This window comes from Poecilia reticulata, linkage group LG14, assembly GCF_000633615.1.
Source record: "Poecilia reticulata strain Guanapo linkage group LG14, Guppy_female_1.0+MT, whole genome shotgun sequence".
Classification (NCBI taxonomy): domain Eukaryota; kingdom Metazoa; phylum Chordata; class Actinopteri; order Cyprinodontiformes; family Poeciliidae; genus Poecilia; species Poecilia reticulata.
In genome coordinates this window covers 25161164-25183094 of record NC_024344.1, presented here as the reverse complement: position 1 = coordinate 25183094, position 21931 = coordinate 25161164, and the positions used below count along the sequence as shown (strand labels likewise).

The window sequence follows — 21931 nt, the reverse complement described above, 5'->3', positions numbered from 1 at the left end:
TTTGCCAACCTAAGCTTGTGCTAAATGCTAATTTCTCTCAAAGGAAAACATTTGAATAAATAAAATAAATCCCTGTAGCGAGGTTGTTGCTGTTTTTGAAAAAAAAAAAAACAAGTTTGATTCATTTCATGTTCTTAAATTACATCCAAATATCCATGGATGTCTGGATGGATAACCAGCTGTGTTAAATGAATGCATGCATCTCCAGCTCATTTGACCCAAGGCTCTGACTGTAAACAGGGATGAAATGTGTTTTATACAAATATATGTTCCATGTTTTTAACTCTGCTATTGAATAAGTCACATTTTCAGCAGAGCAGTTTCATTTATGTTTTGAGTTTTTTATGTGAGACGTTCTATAGAATTAAGTGAGAAGATTTTTTTTTTGAGTAAACAATATTTAAAAGTTGTTTACATGTTTATTAACCTCAACAATGATAAAAACAAATCCTAAGACTGGTAAAAGCCAACATGATGATGTTATGGCTTTAAAAGTGTCACTGACACGACAAAAACCACAATCATGATTTAATGCAGTAATAGATTCATTTTAGCAACAAACGCTGTATTTTCTGTTCTGTTTTGCTGAAAAGAATTGCTGTAATTTATCTCTGCAGGTGTTTTGCGAGCACAGTGTTTCTTTTCTATAGCGTGATTTCTGCCATTTTAAATAATACACTGGTCACCTCTGGAACAAAATTCCATAAAGAAAACATGGCAGTCCGTACCGTTACTGAAATCACTTTAATGTGGAATCAAAGCTGATAGATTTAAATCTCTTTTTTTGGTGGAGCCGATAAATTAATTATTTTTAAAGGTCTGCCCATTCACTTCTGTTTCTGCAGTCTCATTAAAGTATTATTCTCCGTTAACCTTTCTGTTTTTGCATTTAAACAGCCTGCATGGTGCAAGGGAGACAAGATTAATGCTGCCCTTTTTAAAATGTTTCAGGACACTCCTTTAGATCTTTTATTAGACAAGAAAAATATTTATGCCACATGTGCATCGCATTTTCCTGCAAAAAACAACAAAACAAAAAAAACAGTCATGCTGTAATTCCAATACTGAAAAATATGGATAAATAAATATAAACAGTAACGACTAAAGCACAGAGTGTGCTTGAATTATTAATGGAACATCATAGAAGCTGGAAGGAAGATGTATGTCTCCTGCTGGTGTGTGGGAAGAAAAGTCGTTACTGTATTTATAACTGCTGGAGTTTTTGTACAGCCATACCATTATTATTCATTTTTCATCACTCTATTGTATGTTTCATTGCTACTGGCTGCTGTAAGTTTTGCTGCAGAATTTCGCGGCTTTCAGAAAGTCTATAGCAATGAATCTCTCCGTGTTAATATAGACTGCAGATGGGACGGAGAGAGAGGGAAAACAGGCTGCAACACAAACCATCGTGATGTACAGCAAAGATCAAGGATCAGGCCAGGTGCATTGCTCTATTATAAAAGCGAGTGGAGTACTTTGAGTTAACTCGTTTGTCAGCTGCACACCTGTGCAGGAGCTCAGAGTCCTCGGCAACGCGGAATAACAACCAGGGCAATAAACAGGATCCTCTAATGAAAATGAAAGCAGGATTTAACAAGCTAATTTTCCTCACTGCTTTTATGCCGCTCCAGCTGTAAGTGTGCAGCTTGTAAACCTGCAGAAAGGCCTCTAAATAAGTAGGGACGCTAATCAACTTCAAGAGTTTACTGCTCGGGGCTTTTTAAAACTTACTGACTTCCAGTTTAAGTGAGGTGTAATTTACTTAGAGCCCCTTATAAGCGCAGATAGATCCATACTGTAAGGGATTTGACCAAAGAATTGCTACTCTGTGCTTCCTTTTAAAAAAATTGTAAAAAAAAAATTTTACACTTAAGCTGTAGTATGTGGATTTGAACCTGCTTAACAGCAATTTTTAAATCCATTTTGGTCTAAAATTTACATTTGTGGTAAAAAGACAGGCAACCTAGTAAAAACTCCAGATTTTTGTACATTTTGTGCAGGTGTATGTTTCGGGTGTTTGGTGGACTCCATGTATCTGAGGGGTTTAGGGACCTCAAGCAGCATGAATGGCTGAAATCCTCATATGCCTCTGACTTTTCTCTAAAAATGTTTACAACTGCCTATTTCAATGGTTCAAACAACAAATATACCTTAACATGCATTAACATACACAGTGGTAACCATCTTTGTACTACTGCAGAATCTAGCATCCACTGGATCCACCAAGGAAAGTGAATGGCACTCCTGGATTGGCCACTTTGCACAGAAAAATCTGTGAATACTTAACTACGAATAGGCCACTGTGCTTAGTTATTCACAAATGTTCCAACTTCCATTTCTAAGTTTTTCAGCATCTACCATGGTGCAATCTGTGGTGTGAGCTTTTACATACCCATACCTAAAACCTGGTAAAGGCGGGGTAAATAATGTGTTAAATGTTAAAGTGAAGAGGAAAGCATAATGTTTATGATTGTGGTGTTGTTCAAGTTACAATAACAAAATACTTAATGCATCTAATATCAGTTACTTCAATCCCCCACCAGGTCAGTCAACATTAACTCAACAGGTCATGATGTGTTTGCACAACTAAGTCAACCAGTCAACCAAAACATCATTTACTTTTCGCTCTCATCTCTTGATTGTTCCTGGTTTCTACTGAAGTCACCTGTGTTAATGTGTGTTTAATTCGCTATGTCTTTCTCTATAGAGCCTTGACAGGAACGTCGTAGTACGAAGCCATGCGCGGGTGTCCTCCCTCACCCTGAAGGACGTCCAGTTCACCGATGCTGGTCGTTACCTCTGCACTGCCAGCAACTCCATTGGCGAAGACAACCAGCAACTGTTCCTCGAAGTGCGCTGTAAGCCATATGACTTTCTCTCCGCACTTCAGTTCATAAATACAATTAATTCATCTATTGAATCGTTTCATGTGACATGCCTGGAAATAAAAATCTTTATTTTTTTTAAAGGTGTTTGTTATCTTAACACCTTTAAGTGTTAGTTTATTTTGTAGACCTGAAATAAAATCACAACTTTAGATGCAAATAAGGACATAACAGGAAATGAAATTCTTTCCCAGACCAAACAAATGAAATGGGAACGTTCCAGTTTCTGCTCACCTCATTTCATCAAGATAAATGGTTCAGCAGCGGGCCGGGTCAGTGGTACCACTGTGATTTGTTACCAATAGAAACAAAGACCCACTTTCCAACCTCTCTTTAGGGATCTGGTGCCGTTTTTAGAATTTTTTAACAGCTGTTTTTTTTAGTTTTTTTTTAGAACGAGTCCTTTTTCTTTTGATGCATGTAAAATGTCACTGTGAGAGTTGTGGATGACTTGGATTGAGCACTAAACAGAGATAATTTTGGTCAGGGATAATTTTACAGGGCAGGAATGCCAGAAGATTCATCCTGAGATGATGAAGGCTGACAGCCATCCAGCTACTGACGGATCTCTTCTCAGACCTCCAGAGATGCTNGGGGGGGGGGGGTTGACTATCAAACCTTAAATTCAGAGACACCTGGGCACTATAGCTTTCATCCTCTAAGAAGAACAACAGTGAACCAGATCTTTACCATTGTGAACCTACTGAAGGGGTCATGGCAGTTTGGTTCTCATGTTCACATGTGTTTTGTGGATCTGAGAGAGGATTATGATCCTGTCCTATGAGGGATTTTGTGGAGAATCTTGTAGAGCATTCGACTCCATGGATACTTTTAAAAACTATCTGGGTGTGTCCCTCTTTTTGGTACTTAGTCAAACTTGTTTCCAGCACAGGTTGAACTAAGGCTATGGATAAGGATAACAAAGGTCTGGTTTGGGAACATTTGGGTCTGATCTTTGCTTTGTGTGGTACAGTTGGCATCTTCAACACTTGTCTCTCAGCATGCCCCAAAGCTGTTCACATCTACTTCACAAATGCAAACCGGGCAGTATGAGAGTCACCCCCTCCTGCCTTAACCAGAAGACTTCAAGTATTTGGGTGTCTTGTTCAGAGTTGAGAGAAGGATGGAAAGGGAGATGGGTAGACTGACTGAGGCCATATCAGCAGGAAAGAGACCATGACCGTGCCAGTCTGTCATGGTGAAGAAAGAAGCAAAGCCCTTCGGTTGTTTACGTTCAGACTCTCAACTAAGTGCATGATGTGATGGAAAAGATCTGGGATGCAAGAAGCTGAAATGAATTTCCTCCATTTGTGATGTCAGTGGGATCTCAACGGTCTTTAAGGGTGAGGAGCTTAGAGTCAAGTCACTGAGGTAGTCTAGGTAGTCTCATAAGAATACCTCCTGGACATTTTGTGAGCACGTAGTGCTGGAAGGAGACCCCAGGGCAGACTCAGAATGGACTCTATATGCTGGAAGGACTCCGTATCCCTTGTGGTTTAGGAACCCTATGGAAGGAGCTGGAAAGTGAAACTGGAAAAGAGGCATGTCTGAGCTTCCATCCTAGACTGCCTGTTACTCTTGTAACTAGACCTCAAACAACTGGAAGATAATGAATGTGAAAGAGGATGTGATGGGTTGTTAAAAATCCTGCTGGCTTAATGTGATTGGCCAAGAAAGTTTAATCTAATATTGAGATCTATTCCTAAAAGGAGTGAAAAAGACAATCACTGTCTAATTGGACTAATAATCCCTGAGCCTATTGTGCTTTAAAGTTCAGAGATGCGATCACAATGCGCCATTGATGGAGCTCTTTGAGGACTTGCAGTTAGCCAGTGTAATCACCAAAACAACCAGGCAGCTGAATCAGTGTTGCCAGGCAATTATCGATAAGAAAGGTGCTTTGTTTTGAGTACAGCTCTCACTCCGTGTCCTCTGTCTCCACTCCGCACAATGAAGATGTAATTCAAGTGCTGGGCCATCTATCTGCCACACAGCACGATCCATTTTACTGGGTTGGGTTTATTGAGGTTTGCTGCTGAGAGACTGATACAGTAGCAACCTGGTAAAATGTTTCTCTCTAAGCCTCATTTTCTTAGCCATATAGGTTTGTTTAGCATTATTGTCTTCCAAATTGGTTTTGTGGTACTAAGTTTCATTTTCACAAACTAGTCTTTGCCAAATTTCCATTTTTTAGATCAAGCATTACAAGGGATGCAGCAAAAATACTGAAATGTAATAAATACGATGCTGAATGATGAAGGAACGTCTGGGATTGAGAGTGAAAATATTTCTATTTCTCCTCTATGCTTTGTGAGGCCACTTTGAACCAAGCTAACTATCACACAAAAATCCATAGAACTCAGTGGTGTCTTTAGAAATAAAAACACAGCAGAGACCTGGAATGCTCAAACATTGGCCCTGCATTGACCTTACCTTTCATCCATTGTGTATATAGTATGTTCATTGCAGCCATGTTTGGGATTTGAACTCAGGGTTGCTCAAGGACCTCTGACTTTACATGTTGGAACGCTAATGTCAAGCATCTGCTTTGTCAGTTTCAAAAATTGGGACTTAAACCTTAAATCACTTTGAGTAATTGCTTGAAAATCCATGGGATTGTGCACAGTATTGATTCTTAACCTGTGGCAGACTTCTTGGAACATAATAAGTGCCAAGAGTGGTCATTGGTTTTCAATTGACAACTGATGTCTGGGATATTGCTTTAATAATGGAAATTAATAAGCAGCATAACACAAGCTTCTTGGATTAAAAGGTTAGAGATTTTACAAATTTGTAAATCAATAACAACCCAAATGACGGTGCATACAAGTCGATCATCTCCTGTTTAGAAATGAATCTGGAATATTTGTTTTTCCAGATCTTTCATGTGTTCCGTCTTTTCTTTCTATTCCTTTAGATTCTCCAAAGATCATGGGCTTAGTGACAGCACACACATGGGAAGGAAATCCAGCCAATATTTCTTGTGAGGTGGCAGCCAACCCCAGAGCCTCGGTGGTTTGGTTCAGAGACGGCATGGAGCTGCCGACCGCTAACTCAACCAACATAAAGATCTTCAATACCCCAACCATCAGCCTCCTGGAGGTGTTACACCAAACATATTTGTGTTTCTTGACTGACCGGATGTACATAAGCATGAAATAATAAAAAAAAATCCTGATAAGTTTTCAGCTTTTCTCTCTCTCTCTCTTAGATCACACCTGAGTCCCAAAACGACTTTGGGAGCTACAACTGCACAGCTACAAATGTGATAGGCTCTGAATCCAAGGAGTTCATTCTAATCCAAGCAGGTTGGTTCACTGAAAACACAAATAGGGGTTGTTAACATGTCAATCTACATGGACAATGAATCAGTGCAATAAAAGCAAAAACTGCAGCATTCAACAAGGAAGAATGTTAGAATCTGCTACAAGGAGCATCGTCAACAAGTTAGGCATCAGCCAATGAATGCACAGAATAATAATAAAGAATGAGTTACATTTATCATCCATTTTCACAATTGAGAAGACGACTGCAGAAAAAAAAATCTGCTTTGTCTCCCTATAACTAAAAGGATGCATTATGTTTGCTTCAGAAAGGTGTAAACAGAAAGTAAAGTTGCAGGGAACCTTGAGATGCTCTGCAGCTCCATCTGAGCAGCAGTCGGTGAGAAAAACACTGAAATCACAGCAGGCTCTGCCTCTATAGTCTTTTCTTCTCCTCTGCTGTGAATTTGGTCAGGCCTAGCTTCATTCTGCATGCAAATTGCTTTGGAGCCCTTGCAAACGATAGGTCGCTCAGGATCTCTAAATGGTGTGTGGCCGAATTAATTGTGGTGACACCCTCGGTGCCATTGTGTTATATCCTGTGGGCTCTTTGAGGTAATTTCCTTGCTTCGCTGTAAAACTTCATCAGTATGACTGAAGTGACTTCCTCCAGTGGCTGGCCCTCCCTGCTTTCTATATGTCTCAATAACATGCACACTGGAAAAAAAAAGTGTTGGACAATTAAAACATTTAATGTGCTCGAGGATTACACGTTGGAACCCCTCAGAATGCAGACATCAGCAGCAGCTCCAGACAGTTTAAATGATTAGTTTAAAATTATTTATCTGCACCGTTTATAGCTGCTAAAGAGGCTAATGTAGACTGTGTCCAAACAAGACTTAAACCCTAAAGCCTCTCTAGTGCCCCCTAGAGATTTCAGCAGTTTTTGCATTGAATATGACTGTTATTCAAAGATAACATATTGTAGCAGCTGTTTGAATATTAAAGTACAAAAATTAGCATCACTAGGTACAGAGTGTTTCACATTAAACTGTGTACATCAGTTAGAAGAGGTTCTATTATTAAAGAGATGCATGCTGGGCTTTAGAAGAGACCTGTACTACACTTGGAGACCGACAGTGCCTTCTGCTTTTATTTTATTTATTTATTTATTTATTTATTTATTTATTTATTTATTTATTTATTTATTTTTGGAGCAGCTTAATGCTATGCAGAAAACTTTCAAAATGACAAGTCCCACAATTCTCGGTGCCCCTGCTGGTTGCAAATTGAGCAGGTCCCCAGGACAGCACCTAGTTCTCTCCTCTGAAAAATAGCATACAGTTAAACTCAGTTCAGCTTATTTGTATAACACCAAATCACGACATGTGTTATCTTAAGGCACTTTGTAAAACATAAAAAAAGAAGAAAAAAAAATTGAAGTCCAATTAGTTCATTAAGTTCAGTTCATTACTCAAATTAGTTTAAAAACTTGCCTCCTGGATGTAGTGACAGTAGACGATCACTTGTGTTGTGTCATTGACTTTCCAGCAATCCCTCAGATCAAGCATGTAAACAGGAAGAAACCTCCAGCTGAGCATTTTGTTCATTCTTCTCTCATCATCCTGGATCCACTCTGATTTCTTTTCCTCAGGTTTTCTAAATAGTTTATATCTGTGAACTGAGATTTCCATGGAAAAAGGTTGTTCTGATTCAATAACTTTTCTTTTAGGTTATTTATCTGCTGACTCATCCAGTGATGACCCATTTACCATGAGATTTTTGTGTTAAATTACTTCATGGTCCCAGTAACTGTGAACAAGCTTTCCAGTGTCTTTGGCAGAAAATTGACCCACAGCATAGCGACTCCTCCATCATGCTTTTCCACACATTAGTCATTGGTTTTGAGAAAAATGTCAGTCTTCCAATTACAGTTAAAAGTCCTAGTAGCATTTAGCGAATGCCATCTGTTTATGTTTGTGATGGTAGGAAATAAAATCAGATCAGATGTATTGGTTGTAGTCCTTTGCAGTCCTCAAACAGCGAGGCGTGAAGATTTTTCATCCTGATCCCTGTGTGTGTGTGATGGAAAGATCATTCAGGCTAATTTTATTAGCATCAACACACATCCACCTTTTCTGAATAAGCATGTTCTCTCATCTTTCCCAACTGTGTAACCACTTAGCGGTGCGCCAGGCAAAGAAGTAGTCATGCTTTACTAATTAAAAGTTTTAAAACAGTATTTTAGGTTATATAATGATAACATTAATATAAGATTAAACAAAGGTTATTAAATGAAGCCAACATCCACCTGAGCATCTTCCCTGGAGAGAATAAAAACAAAGTTAGCGCCGTCATAAGGAAGGTTAGTCTCTGCAGAGCGCTGCTTACGAGACCAAATCACCGAGTCCTTTAATCATGGCTCAAAGTGCATCACAGGCGGGATCTAAACGGTTGCTGGAAACTCATTATGTCATGTCTAACGGCTCCTCTGTCATTTGGTGACCGGCGTGTTTGTGGCTCTTCGGTGGCATTAAATGCAGTTCAGCAGCAGCAGCAAGCACAGGGAAGGTTTAATGAGACAAACCTGCAGCCTGGTTATTAAAGGAGGACCTCATTTCTGGTGTTTACCCAAACAGAGGTATCACTTCTGCAAACTGCTGCTAACCTCAGGGTTCAAATCTTTCTGAATTAAAGTGTTAAAACTGATTCCCTCTCCTGTACACAGTCAATTACTTGACATTTAATTTACATCTTCCTAAAACTTAACTCCCAAAAATGGCAAAACAGTTATTTTATCCAATAATGAACTTTTTCATTCAGAGGTTAATCGTTTTGTTTTGTCGTTGCTACAGAGGTGCCGTCGTCGCCTAAAATTGAAGAAGTGCAACCGTTCTCCAGCACGGCGGTGGTGGAGTTTGAGGAACCGAACTCCTTGGGTGGAGTGCCAATATTAAAGTACAGAGTGGAATGGCGTTTGCCTGGGAAGGAGTGGAAAAGTGAGGAGTACAAAGCTGAAGACGGTGAGCTTTTTTTTTTTTTTTATCTCCCCAGAATGCATCTCCAACTGGAAATGAAACTCAGAGAGCAGCAGGAAGATTCATTCTGGATTTCTCATTGTGTTTGATAAAACAGGGGAGCAGCATGTAAACTGCTGCAGACACACAGTTCTGCTCCATGAGGTTCAGTGTTGAGGTAAACAGAGAGTCGAGTCTTTCCTACATTTCCTCCCGAAAGTTGCTTAAAAAATGTATCGTAACAAAGCACAGCAGCTATTGCAAGATGCCCCGGGTGATCATTTAGCTCACGTTCAGCCCTGTTTTATGATTTATCACACATTGGAGCTGACATCAGAACCTTGTAATTAAGATCTCAGATAAAGCTTCAGTTGGTTTCATCAGACCTCCCAAAAATTGTTGCTTAGTTTTAGTAAATCTTTCTCCAAAAGACTATTTAGTTGTGCTTTCGTTTTCTACAGCTTCTTCCATCTACAGTAACTTTTTTTTCCATGAAATCAGCTACATTTAACTTTTAATTAGCCTTTGGGATCAATAAAGAATCTTGACTTGAATTTGAATTGTTATGATCTTGTCAGCACCCAAACAGTAGAAAATATGTAGACATTTTCTTTTTTCAGATTTACTTATGGACGTCTATGTTGTGCATCAAGATCTGCAATTTGAATGTAGTCCTTAAATCAAACATCTGTCCATGTAATGAACATCCATGTTTACATATTTACTAATGGATTAACTTAACCCTTAAAATCTTTCTGCCAGCTGATATTTACATGAAATTACCCAATTATTATTTTGCTTCTCCATCACGATTACCCTGCTGCCGCACAGTTATTATTTAGCTCCAAGTGGAGACGCTTCTCGGTTTCGAAGTGCTGAAGTGTTTCTGTACAGCCGTTTGGTATCAGCAGGTAATCCAGTCATGACAGTGGCTGACGTCAGGACAAGAGGTAGAGCACAGTGTAGTGTAAATGACAGCGGGTTCAGATGCTGACAGGCCCCAGATAATATCCCTGTCCCAATGACGGCTCGCAGCGCACACAGATCTGGATGCTTTTCGTCTCTCCTGCCACATGGGACGCATCAGTCAGCGGCTGACAGGCTCAGCTGTCAGCACCAGGCCCGAGAGCCGCCCGTCATGCAAACATGTTCGCGAAGCCCAACACGCGGCTGAACAGTAAATGCCACCGAAATATCTCAGCCTTTGCTACAACGGCTTCTCCACCGCAGAGAAATTGGAGCGCTTTTCAAAGCGAAGAGACGTTTTCACGAGCCTTGTTACATTCTGAAATCAGACAGAGCAAACTTGGAGCCGTTGGAGCAGCAAAATGCCAGGGAAGAAAAGAAGCAAAGTGTGGCTGATGAAGAATTATCAAGTGGCAGAGTGTCTCAATAAGAGAGGCTTTTGTGTGTGAACCGGAGCCGCCGTCACATGTTTAAAGGAAGTAGCTGGCTCACCCACCACAGTGTAATCACACAGCGCCACCATGTTAGCATACGCTAATTAGAGAAAGCTCTAAATGAACAGACAGCCTTTGCACAGAGCTGCCTTCACATTACAGTACAGCTGGATTATCTGTGTTGGAGAAACTATTTGTCTTTGTAGCTGAATTTTAAAGCTGGGATTTGAACAAACTACATTTTGCTCTTTTTAGTATGTGTCTAAAGTCTGAAGTGTGATGACAGAAGCTAGAGTTGCTCTAGTCATGGTGGCAGCCATTCTGTTAGTCATTTTCTATGCTTTTGTTTGTCATTTTTTTGGTTGAGGTGTTGCACATTTAGGATGTTATTCCCTCTGGTTTTGTATGTTGTGCAGCTAGAAAGATGTTTGCTCTTACTTTTTTACCTTCACATGAGATATTGTTGCTTTGATTTTTTTGTTGTTTGTTTGTTTGTTTTGCAACCAGTAGCTGGTAATTAGCATCTCTACTAGTTCAAATAGCACCTCAACTTTGACCCCAAATCCCAGAGGAAAGAAGGCTGCATGGGCTCAGAGCAGAAAGAGAAGGAGGAAGTTCAAACTGTCATCAGACAGAAATCTAAAAAGGAAACAGCAAAAGCAAAGGAGGCGGATTAGCAGTGCTAGCCAAAAACTGATGGTGTCATCCAGAACACATTACTGTAAGAATGTAGTCTCTGCCACATATTGCCCTGTTGGAATGTCATTTTAGTCCCGACTGTCATTCTGCAACAGTCTTCAGTCAGAGGCTTCCTTACATTTGTGCAAGACTGTCCGCTACTGGAGATCCTTCCACTGACAACAATTGTTTGAAGATACTTGGGCGTTATGAGTTATGACAACGTTTTATTTCGCTTTTTGATAAATAACATATTTTCAAATGAATTCAATCTACAATATCCCAGAGATCATTGTGTTTCTTCAGGCACCAGAGCAGAACCTTTCATTTTAAATTATGCTTTTCTCATATGCTCAGAATTAGACTGATTAATTAACAGTAACATGTACAGGCGTCGTCATCCTGCATCATAATGATTCTTTGTCGCAGCACAGAGGGCAGCAGGAGGGCTGAATTTGTAGCAACTGTGAGGTTCTGTGGAGATAACCTTTTCCAGAAGCAGCAGGAACCAAATTACTGCAGGCGGCCGAGAAATTTCATCAAAACACGAAGCGTTTTGACGCTGACATCAATTATATTCCGACGCTAAAAGCTCTGAATCCATCTGGCGGAACGCTTTCTAGTTGTATGTAAATAGTTCTCTCTGAAACTCCCTCTGATTGAGATGTTAATCTCATACATGCTGTCGCAGTAGTGGAGACATGTTGCACAGGTGTTTATTTTTTTTTTTTTTCTTTTTGCACAACTGAAATTAGCTCTCGGCTATGAAATTACTCTGCTTTGTGTCGCTCAGTGGGGCATCAGCCAAGTAGCTCTTTATGACACGAGAGGAAGCGCATGCATGTCGGGTGTGTAGAATCCTTACGTTATCAGATTAATTCACCTGATTCAGGAAACTTGCACTCACACCCGCTATTGATTGCTTTCCCTTTGTTCTACACCTGATGGCTCTTGGGTTTTAATAGATCCTTAATTTAATTCATTTCCCCGCAATTAAATCTGTATTGGGAGCCCACAATGCTCCCCCAGTAATTATTTTTCAGCCTTTTGGCCTGCTTTCTTTCTGCTCTCACTTTTTACCCTTTCACTGCGGTGAGAACTCCTCTCCTGGGGGAAAAAGTTGTTAATGTTGTGCAGCTTTTCTCTGAATTAAATGTTGGGGAATGTTCCATTGATAACAGGCGTTGCAAAATGAGTCATAGCTGTTTAATGTTTACACTTTTGGTAATCTTACAAACATAAATCTTGACACATCAGGGATGTAAGTGATATGTAAAGTTGGGCCGCAACATCTTTGGGTTGATACATGGTAGTGGCATTATCATGCTGTGGGGGGTTGCTACACAGAGTTGATGTGTAGACTGACAGAGCTAAATCCAGGAGGATCTTGGAAGAACACATGTTAGAGGTTAAAAACAGGTGAGACTAAGGTCAAGGGTCAGCTTCCAGCAGGAAAACACGCAGCCAGAGATATTATAGGATAGCTTGGACCAAAGCATAATCATGTGTCAGAATGGCCTAGTTAAAGTTCTGATCTAAAGTAAACCGTGAATCTGTGGCTTATTATGAAAGTTGTTGATGTCCAGATGTTTTCCTACCGTCTGATTGAGTTCAAGTGATTTTGCAAATATCAATGTGCAAAAGTGTTTAAGCTAGTAGAGACACATGGTGGTTTTAACCAGCAAAAAAATGATGGTCTGAAATAAACTCCACATTTTATTGTATGTATTTTCTAAAAAAATAATGTGAGAAACACAAATCCGTTTTCCATGTTTCAGAATTATATGTTGTGCTCTTTTGTGTTGGATGCAGAGCGGCTGTTTATCCATTACTCTACCTTCACTAAAGACTTGAATTTCCGAGCCACTCTGAGTGATGGAAATGTCTAAATAACTTCGTCATCGTTACATTTCTATTTTGGGATCCGATAATGCAAATCCACTGATGCACTTTGAAGAGAGTCGGTGCAGACCACGGAGGAGAAAGTCAGTTAGTACTAGAGGAAGTTTGATGAAAAGGCTCAGCAGAAAACAAAACGATGAGTCATCTTTTGGTTTTGTTGCAAGAAATGAAGGAAACATTTGTACACCTATTATCTTCCACATAATAACTGTTTATGCCCCTAGATTCTATAACCAGGCCGAAGATAAGCAACAACCTTATATCTCAGGTCGACACAAACAAGATAAAGTAGCATGATTTAAATGGTGAAGAGCGGCTTTGGCTATTTATAAAGAATAAAAGAGAAAAACATGACGGACTTCTGTTCCTGCGGTGTTTTGATCCAATTAGCGTCTAAATAGCAATCAGCTTTTTCTCCTTAGACGTATCATCTGGTGTAATGACCTCGACGTCTCTTCAACAGACATGACCAGGATAACCATCGTCGGACTGAAACCAGAGACGACCTACGAGGTCAAGATGTCGGCCATCAACGGGAAAGGCGAAGGCGAGAGCAGCCGTTCCAGCACTTTCAAGACGGAGCCAGTCCGTAAGTGCCTGCCTCTCCTCCCGTCTCCCTGCTCCAAACACGCCCTGACCCTGCAGCTTTGAACCCAATGCAGCTCCCTCCACCGCGTCCAGCAGAGCCCAGATGCTTCAGTCCTCTTTTCTCACGCCAAGCCCCGCCATAGTCCTCCTCCCATCAGACGGGAGCACGAATCCACCGGCCGCTGCCGCTTCCTAGCTCAGCCGCCTCATAGAGTGACCTCTGCAGAATGTATAACGTGTGTGTTTCTGTCCTTGTGAATGTGTGTGCCGCACGAGATGCCTTTGCATCTTTGCCCACAGCTGAGGTGATTTAGACTTTTCTTTCTAGACACTTCATACGTATTTATAAATCCGATTTACACTTCACTGCAGGGAGACGCAGCTCCGTATTTATAGATCACCGGCAGCATGAATTTTTAATATCGCAGCCACAGGTCAAGTCCTCCTGAGGAGAGTTTAGATGTTGTGATGGTGATGGCATTGCATGATGAAGAGCAGAGGTGTTTCAGGAGGCTTTGAACTGTTTTTTTGGGGGKTTTTTTTAATGAAAGTGAGCAAAGTCATCTGAGAGGAAGGAAGATTATTAAGCACACAGGGAACTCCAGACTTTTTTCTGAAGGGGCATCCAGTTGGTTCCCTGGAAGCAGGATGTATCACAAACCCAGCGCCTCCTGTACTCCACATCTCCTGCACAAATCTGACAGCGGCCGAGATAAAACAGTTCTGAAATAATCCAACCTAATGGGTTTCTGGTGATGCTTTCTCATTCCTGAGGGTTTTGCGAGATAAACCCGGGATTGAGTGAGCTGAAAGACTTCATTTTACAGTGAGCCAAGACATTTTAAGAGCTGAACGTAACACGTATGCCGAAAATGTCCATCATTTTCGGCATATTGAAAATTATGAACAATACAATAGAGACAATAAGGAGGATAAAATTTTAGACCGTTAGTCTTGAGGTGCCCTAATAACCTAAACGTATTTAAATATGTAAATGCATTCATCAAATGATCCATTTAGTGAAACTTAGTGCTGAAAAAAGTCCAGCAGGTCAGAATCTGGTCATCTGCTCTGTTTTCAACATATAACTCATTTTTATTTTTTTTTTGCCATTCATATTTTTTCTTTCAGGTCATCATAAATGTTCAGCATATTTCACATATACTGCCACCACTGGTAAAGATGTGTAAAGGCCTTTAAATAAAACAGCATCCTGCCATTCAGTGCATTGTAGCAAGAGGAATTTTTTTAACGTATTAGTTATTGCTCCGATTGTGAATGAGGGAAGGTTTAGGTGAATACTGTTTTTTTTCCTGGCTTACTTGATTGCCATATTATCATATCTTTCCCATTTTGAGGAATAGCTATGAACAATGGGCCCCATGTGTTTCTCCATATGTATTTGCTATGAAAACAAGAAGTGATAAATAAAAAAAAATAAAAAAAACATACATTTGTTACATTTGATTCATAGAGGATGTTGGGGTGCCATTGGTTGTAATACTGCAGATTTTGTAAAAAAAACAAAAAAAAACATTAATAATGCAGGATTTGTTTCATGTGGTGAAGGAATGGACTTAAACTCAATTTTAGATGTTTCTTAAATTTCTTTTGAAAGTGTAAGCTGCTGCTGCAAAAAAGATACATTTATTTAAGTCTTTTACACATTTTTACCAGAGGTTGCCAAGTTACAGCAGGCAAAAGGTTGAGATCAATACTGACTAAATAACAGCACAGATGTTGATTTTTTATTTTATTTTTGAGTTCAGGTTTCTTCAGCTAACATTTTTGCTTGTATAAACTGGTGGTTTTATTAAAGTAGAACATTTTTGCTGTTTTTTTAAGTGACCACAATGGATGGTTCTAATTGGCTGCTTTCTGAATGTAATGTCTCACAGAAAGCATATGTGAAAGTTTAACTTAAAGAACGTGAACTGAGAAAATGTAATAGATTAGGGCAGATTGTACAACATCTTGCAGAATTTTGAAAAATTGTAAACATGTACCTTTTTCGAAATGATATAATGAATCACTTTTTGTGAATAACACATGTATATTCTATTGAATTTTGAACAGGAGTAATTTATTCTGTTTTCTACAGGCATTTCAATATTTAGCATGAACAACTTAAAAAAAACAACTTAAGCCAACAAAATGTACAGTATTTCAGTTTAAAATGTGCTCTTCTGCTTCATCACTTTCAGTTTAGTGCAGGCCTGCTTCAACTTTACACTTAGCACTGGCAGTAAGGAGACTTTTATTGATCTAAATGTTTCTCTCGCCACCAAATGCCCCATTCGTGCTCAAAGAAGCGAGGAGGTAAATTTCTGTTCGATCCCAGACTCATTGCTCATTGCTGTGGTCGGACTCGCTCAAACAGTGGTTGGCAGGGTCACGTTGTTCTGGCTCTTGTTTCTTAGAGCCCAGTGGCTCTTATTCTGTCAAAAGACGAAGTTGATGGTAATTAGTAACCTAAGTTTGAGAAACACATTGAAATTGCACTAAAAGTGAAAACAACTGGGACAAGACTCGTTCCATATGAAGGTTGTTAGAATAAGCAGAAATCATTTGAAGCACGCCACCATACCCTGCAACTATCAACCATCAGGCAAACATCAAAGCCCCCCCAGGACTCAGAAGGTGAAGCGAGTTAAGAGATTCATTCCAGTGTTTGTGACCATCTGATCCATGGCAACCAGATCGGTGTATGCTCTAAACAGCAGCAGTGTTTGGGGTGAACAGATGAATAAATCAGATACACAGCAGAGGAGTTGTAGAAGGATTTAGTTTTTTCTGACAGATAAAGTGATAAAAAGCTCTTAGGCTCATTATTTATCCGTGAATGGAGCCAGCTGGTTGTTAGTTCACATTCAGGCTAAGTCTTTGTTTTTCCTCAGAGCTGGTGGTGATATTTTACAAGTTCTTTTTTTCTTTGGTCTAAAGTATTTAGGTATCCATTATTTTCTTATTGAACTGAAAGGTCTTGGGTAATCATCAATTTATAAGTGAATCAAAGCCTTCTGAGTGAAAGAACTAGGTGATGGTTCTCTAGCTCAGAAAATTTTCTTAGGAATTAAGCATTAATAATTTCTAAGAAAATCAACAAAGCTCCATCGTACTATCCATTCTGAGGAACGTTAACCTTCTTCTCATTCAGATTTTCACGTCAGGGTCATGAATGGATGTTTGTTTTTCTGTCTGTCACCCTTTGTCTCCTGCTTCCATCTGCACCTCATCACCTCGCTGCTCCTGTAGAGAAGTCCCCTTCAACATTTTCCTTATTGTGCCTGAGTCAGCATTGTTATGAAGATGTCTTAATCTGGTGTTCGAGCAACAAATTCACTCTTCAAATTTTCCACTAGTCTGTAGACATAAAATCAAGTTCAGAGAGACTTTAAATTACATTTACAGAGCTGTGAAAACGTGTTTGTCCCTTGCAGATTTCTACAAATGTTGCTGTTTTGCCACATTGACATCATCAGACTAATTTTAATTTTAAAAAATTTTTAAAAAGTTTTCAAAATGATTATTTCATTTTCTAGGAAACAGAAGCTATCCAAAGCAAACTGGCCTTAAATCATATTGCCCCCCATGTTAAATCATGAATTAACTATAAATTACTGCATTTTTGGTCCAGTTTTACTGGCATCATCCAACCTGATGACTGTTTGACCTAAAGAATCAGGAAATTACTTCAATAGATCCTGTCTGACAGCATGAAGTGGTCTAAAAGATCTCAACATGCAGCAGTTCATGTTCTGATCGAAGCAACGAACAGACTGAGCCTGGAAAAATGTCACTAACTGTTTCTAAAACCTTCCACAATTGGAGAAAAAGACCTTCACCGACCAACCAGGAGGTCACAAAAACCCAGAGCCACATCTAAAACTCTGCAGGTCTCACGGCCTCAGTTAAGGTCAAAGGTCATAATTCAACAATAGGACTGCACAAATACAGGAGAATTTCAAGGCCAATCCCAATATGTTTCATCGAAGAAATCTGGGAATAGGCAAATTTTCCAACAATCTGTATTTGCATTCAACAGAAAAAATTGCTAATGCTGAACCATGAACAGCTGAGGGTTCACCACAGTTAGATTATCTTTAATATTGATATCTAAAACATGGAATAGAGATAAAACAGCTCAAATCTGTGAGGAATCTCTAAGGGTGTCAATACTTCTTAACATTTCTGTATGTTAGAGATTATTCTATATTGTAATTTCTGGTATTAAAACCCTAGAAGAGATTTTTAAGTTACTCTTGAATTAAAATGTTAGTAGATGGAGGACTGCAAGTCATTACATTTCACTTCCTAGTTGTGTGTCATGACAGCATCTTTTAAAAAAAGTGAAAAAGAAGAGAAAGCAAATGCATAATGCTCAGTGAGGCGGTGTAGGGGAATGGCACAGGGTTAATGATGCAGCAGGACACAGCTGCCCTTTTTCATTGATCATATTTCTCATTTTATTGTTTCTGTTCTCTTTGTGTTATTGTTTTCTCATGTTTTTCCCCTCCATCTATTGTGTATTCCACTGGACTTCTCAGAATATTCTCTCACAAGTAAGTTCTTCTTCTCCCTTTCTTATCTGCTTATTATCTGCAGTTTGCATCGTTTCCATTAAACATTCCTCATTATTAACAATGTTAACGTCGAAGTGACGTCTTTACCGATTTCCATTCATTCATCACATGTCCGTTTCCTTAATGTAAAGTCGATTGAAGATAGTTTCACAAAGGTGTGACGACAATAGTGATCTTTCCTGTTTCGTCTTTTGTGTGAAATGCAGCAGTGGCTCAAATCACTTTCAGACATGGAGAAAAGACATGAACACCACAGGAGGCCTGAGTCATATAATAATCAATGTCCATCCTGATCATTTTGGGTGTTTTTTTTGCAATAGTGCAAAATCTTTCTGTCTCTGAAATAAATGATTCAGACTGAAACAGTCAGAATAATCCAGAAAGTCTTTGACTTAGTCTGTAAAAAAAAGTATCCATGCACCTTGAATTTCTCCACAGTTTGTCATGTTACGACTACGAGGTTCAATGAAAACATTAGAGAGCAAAACAGAATCATCAGGACTAAGGCTGTTTAAAAAATTTAAAGCAAGAGTTAGATTTTAAATTTAAAACAGAGTTGGGTTTTACAATAACATCTGAGTTTTTAAACATCTCGTAAAGCTCTGTTCAATGTGTCACCTGAGCATAGAGGCAGGAGGAACCTTTGGTTCTGCAAAGTACCAACTCAGAGGTGTTGAATACAAAGTGAAGTCACAGTCTTCAGACTTTTTCTGTAAAATCCTTTGAAATCATGTGCTGTTTGTCTTGTATGTCAGAATTATGCAGCACTGTGCGCGAATCCATCACATAAAGTCGCAATAAATTACTTTGAAATTTCAGGTCTTGATGTGATAAAATGTAAAAAATGGTTCAAGGGGTGTGAATACAGTTGGAAGGCAGGTAAAGCAGCTATGCTTATTCTAAAAGCTTGACTTAATTTGCACCTTCATTAGTCAGACACGGGGCAGGATGGAGGCAACATCCAGGGAATAAACTCCAGTTATGATGCAGATGGTGTTTACTTGAGAAATGCTCTTATTCCTACAATGTGAGGAACACAGAATCCATAAAATGTTGGACTCACTTTTGGGAAAACAAATATTCATCGAACTTTGTTCTTGTTTTCTTGAATGGGACCAAGATGTGATGACTAAAACATGCGCTCTGACATTTTCATCAACAAAACCATTGTTTGTTGAAAGACATAAAAAGAGAAAAAAGCATAATCGGATTTTAATGGAAAAGTAATTTTGATCCAAGAGTCAAAACTGAATTAAAATATGATAAGCTGCTATTTATTCTTTTCACCAATTATTCTTCATCACCTCAACTGAGCTTACCAACATATTGTCTTTTTTTCATTTTGACATGATTTGAACCATGAATATTAAAACTAGGTGTAGATTTATTTCCCTGTAGAACTCATCAGCTCTGACAGGTTGTTTATTGTCATTAATGCCAATTACACCAGCGTAGGCCATCTTTATAGTTAGTTCTCATTTGCTTTGTTTCAAATATATTTGAAATGCAGTCAGTACAGCAGGTGTAATAAATCTCCACACCTGAAGGTTTAACACATTGAATAGGACTTGAACACATAGCTGGTGCTCAGCTGTTGTCCAATCAGATGCTGGGTCACATTAACAGCAGCAGCAGCTGCATGGGAGCGTTCCTGCCGTTTGTAATCATCACTAAGCACTGAGGACTCCTGCTTCTCTCATGCTGTTCTCACCATTTTTCAGTTGCATCATCGATCCCACCTGCTATTGCTGACACCACTATGGCCATTAGTGAGTATATGCGAGTCCAGCAGTGTGTCTGTCACATCTCCCTGTCCTTCCTGCCTGGCTTCACACGTAGCGTAGATGTTCATTAATGTTTGGTGTGACTCACAGGAGGCGATCGTATTCTGTATGATGAGCATAACCAGTCCAACACAGAACTAGCTGATGATATTGGCAGCTTACCTGCTTTTCTAACTCTGTTGATTCGTCCTTAATCACACTAACACTAAACAGTTTAAATGTGACAAGCTTACTTGTTCTGCAGGGCTCCTTCACACGGGAAGTTGCATACCTTTCTCAAAAGTTTCGCAGAACGTTTTAACTGATTTTTAAACTCTAAATTTCATCTTGAATATATGACAACATTTTCTAGATGGATGGATGGATGGATAAAAATATGGAGCGGCAGATGGAACGATGGAGAAGTTGGTGAGATGATGGATGGAGAGACATTTGAAAGGATGGACAGACGTATGGATGAAAGAACAGATGTTTGAGCAGTGGGGTCGATGGACCAACAGATAGAAGGGTGGATGGACAGACAAATAGTTGAATGGGCAAAAAATTATGGATGGTCACATGTAAAGATGGACCTACTGGGCATAACTTTTAAATAATTGGAATTCAAAAAAACATTGCGAAAACAAATATTTTTTGCTTACTAATTTTTCGTTTTTCAAACTACTCCTAATTTTGGTATATTCTTAAATTCCCTTCCTTTCCAGACTGCATAGGAACCCTGTTTGTGGTTATAAATAACACATTTATGTATTCAGGTTCCTCGTAGGTTAAAATTGTAAAGTTTGTTTCATTGTRACGGGGGACGTTTACGTTTCCTGTGGCGTTGCTCTTTCTGAGCGAATYAGTGATTTCAGAACTAACGTGCTGTAAGTAGAGGTAGCGATAAAACACTAGCATGTTGCTGTAAAGGTTGTGGGTTTAAATCCTAACCTTTTTCAAACAGCATGTTTATGCTTTTGTGTTAGCATAAATAGTGAGTCATAGTTACAGCTAGTCAGACCTTCTGTGGTAAGACTTTAACTCAGCAGGATAAATCTTATTGATGTTGATCCACAACCAACGTTGATGTCTTAGTGTTTGGTTGTTCTGTTGACCAAACTAAAGTATAATTTTAGCCCCAATTTTAATGTTTAGGATGAAAGAAGTGATATTTCTTCAAAAGAACACTCTAATCTGGTCATTACACTAACTCCATCCTTTACCATGAGTTAGGATCCTTCTCAGCATCTTCTAAAAAAATTAGCATATGTGATAAAGTTCATTATTTTCCATAATGTAATGGTAAAAATTAAAGTGTCATATATTTTAGATTCATTGCACACCAACTGAAATATTTCAGGTATTTTRTTGTTTTAATACTGATTATTTTGGCATACAGCTCATGAAAACCCAAAATCCCTGTCTCAAAAAATTAGCATATCATGAAAAGGTTCTCTGAACGAGCAGTTAACCTGATCATCTGAATCAACAAAGTAACTCTAAACACCTGCAAAAGATTCCTGAGGCTTTTAAAAACTCCCAGCCTGGTTCATTACTCAAAACCGCAATCATGGGTAAGACTGCCGACCTTACTGCTGTCCAGAAGGCCATCATTGACGCCCTCARGCAAGAGGGCAAGACACAGAAAGAAATTTCTGAACGAATAGGCTGTTCCCAGAGTGTTGTATCAAGGCACCTCAGTGGGAAGGAAAAAGTGTGGCAGAAAACGCTGCACAACGAGAAGAGATGACCGGATCCTGAGGAAGATTGTGGAGAAGGGACGATTCCAGACCTTGGGGGACCCGGGGAAGCAGTGGACTGAGTCTGGAGTAGAAACATCCAGAGCCAC

General features: G+C 39.3%; 1 protein-coding gene across 12 annotated transcripts in view; it reads left to right on the top strand.

Annotated features, from left to right (window-relative positions):
* The window catches only part of ncam1a (neural cell adhesion molecule 1a), a 315548-nt gene that overhangs the window by 254106 nt on the left and 39511 nt on the right, over positions 1-21931 (top strand). For 3 of the 12 annotated variants that reach the window (XM_008428578.2, XM_008428584.2, XM_008428576.2), the window contains 7 exons: positions 2711-2861; positions 5806-5990; positions 6100-6196; positions 9007-9174; positions 13612-13737; positions 18284-18298; positions 20041-20088. In XM_008428578.2, coding sequence (XP_008426800.1) covers positions 2711-2861; positions 5806-5990; positions 6100-6196; positions 9007-9174; positions 13612-13737; positions 18284-18298; positions 20041-20088 — 790 coding nt within the window. Of the gene's footprint in view, positions 1-2710; positions 2862-5805; positions 5991-6099; positions 6197-9006; positions 9175-13611; positions 13738-16373; positions 16377-18283; positions 18299-20040; positions 20089-21931 lie in introns of all 12 variants that reach the window. The other 9 variants (XM_008428583.2, XM_008428582.2, XM_008428585.2 and 6 more) reach the window with 4 other exon arrangements.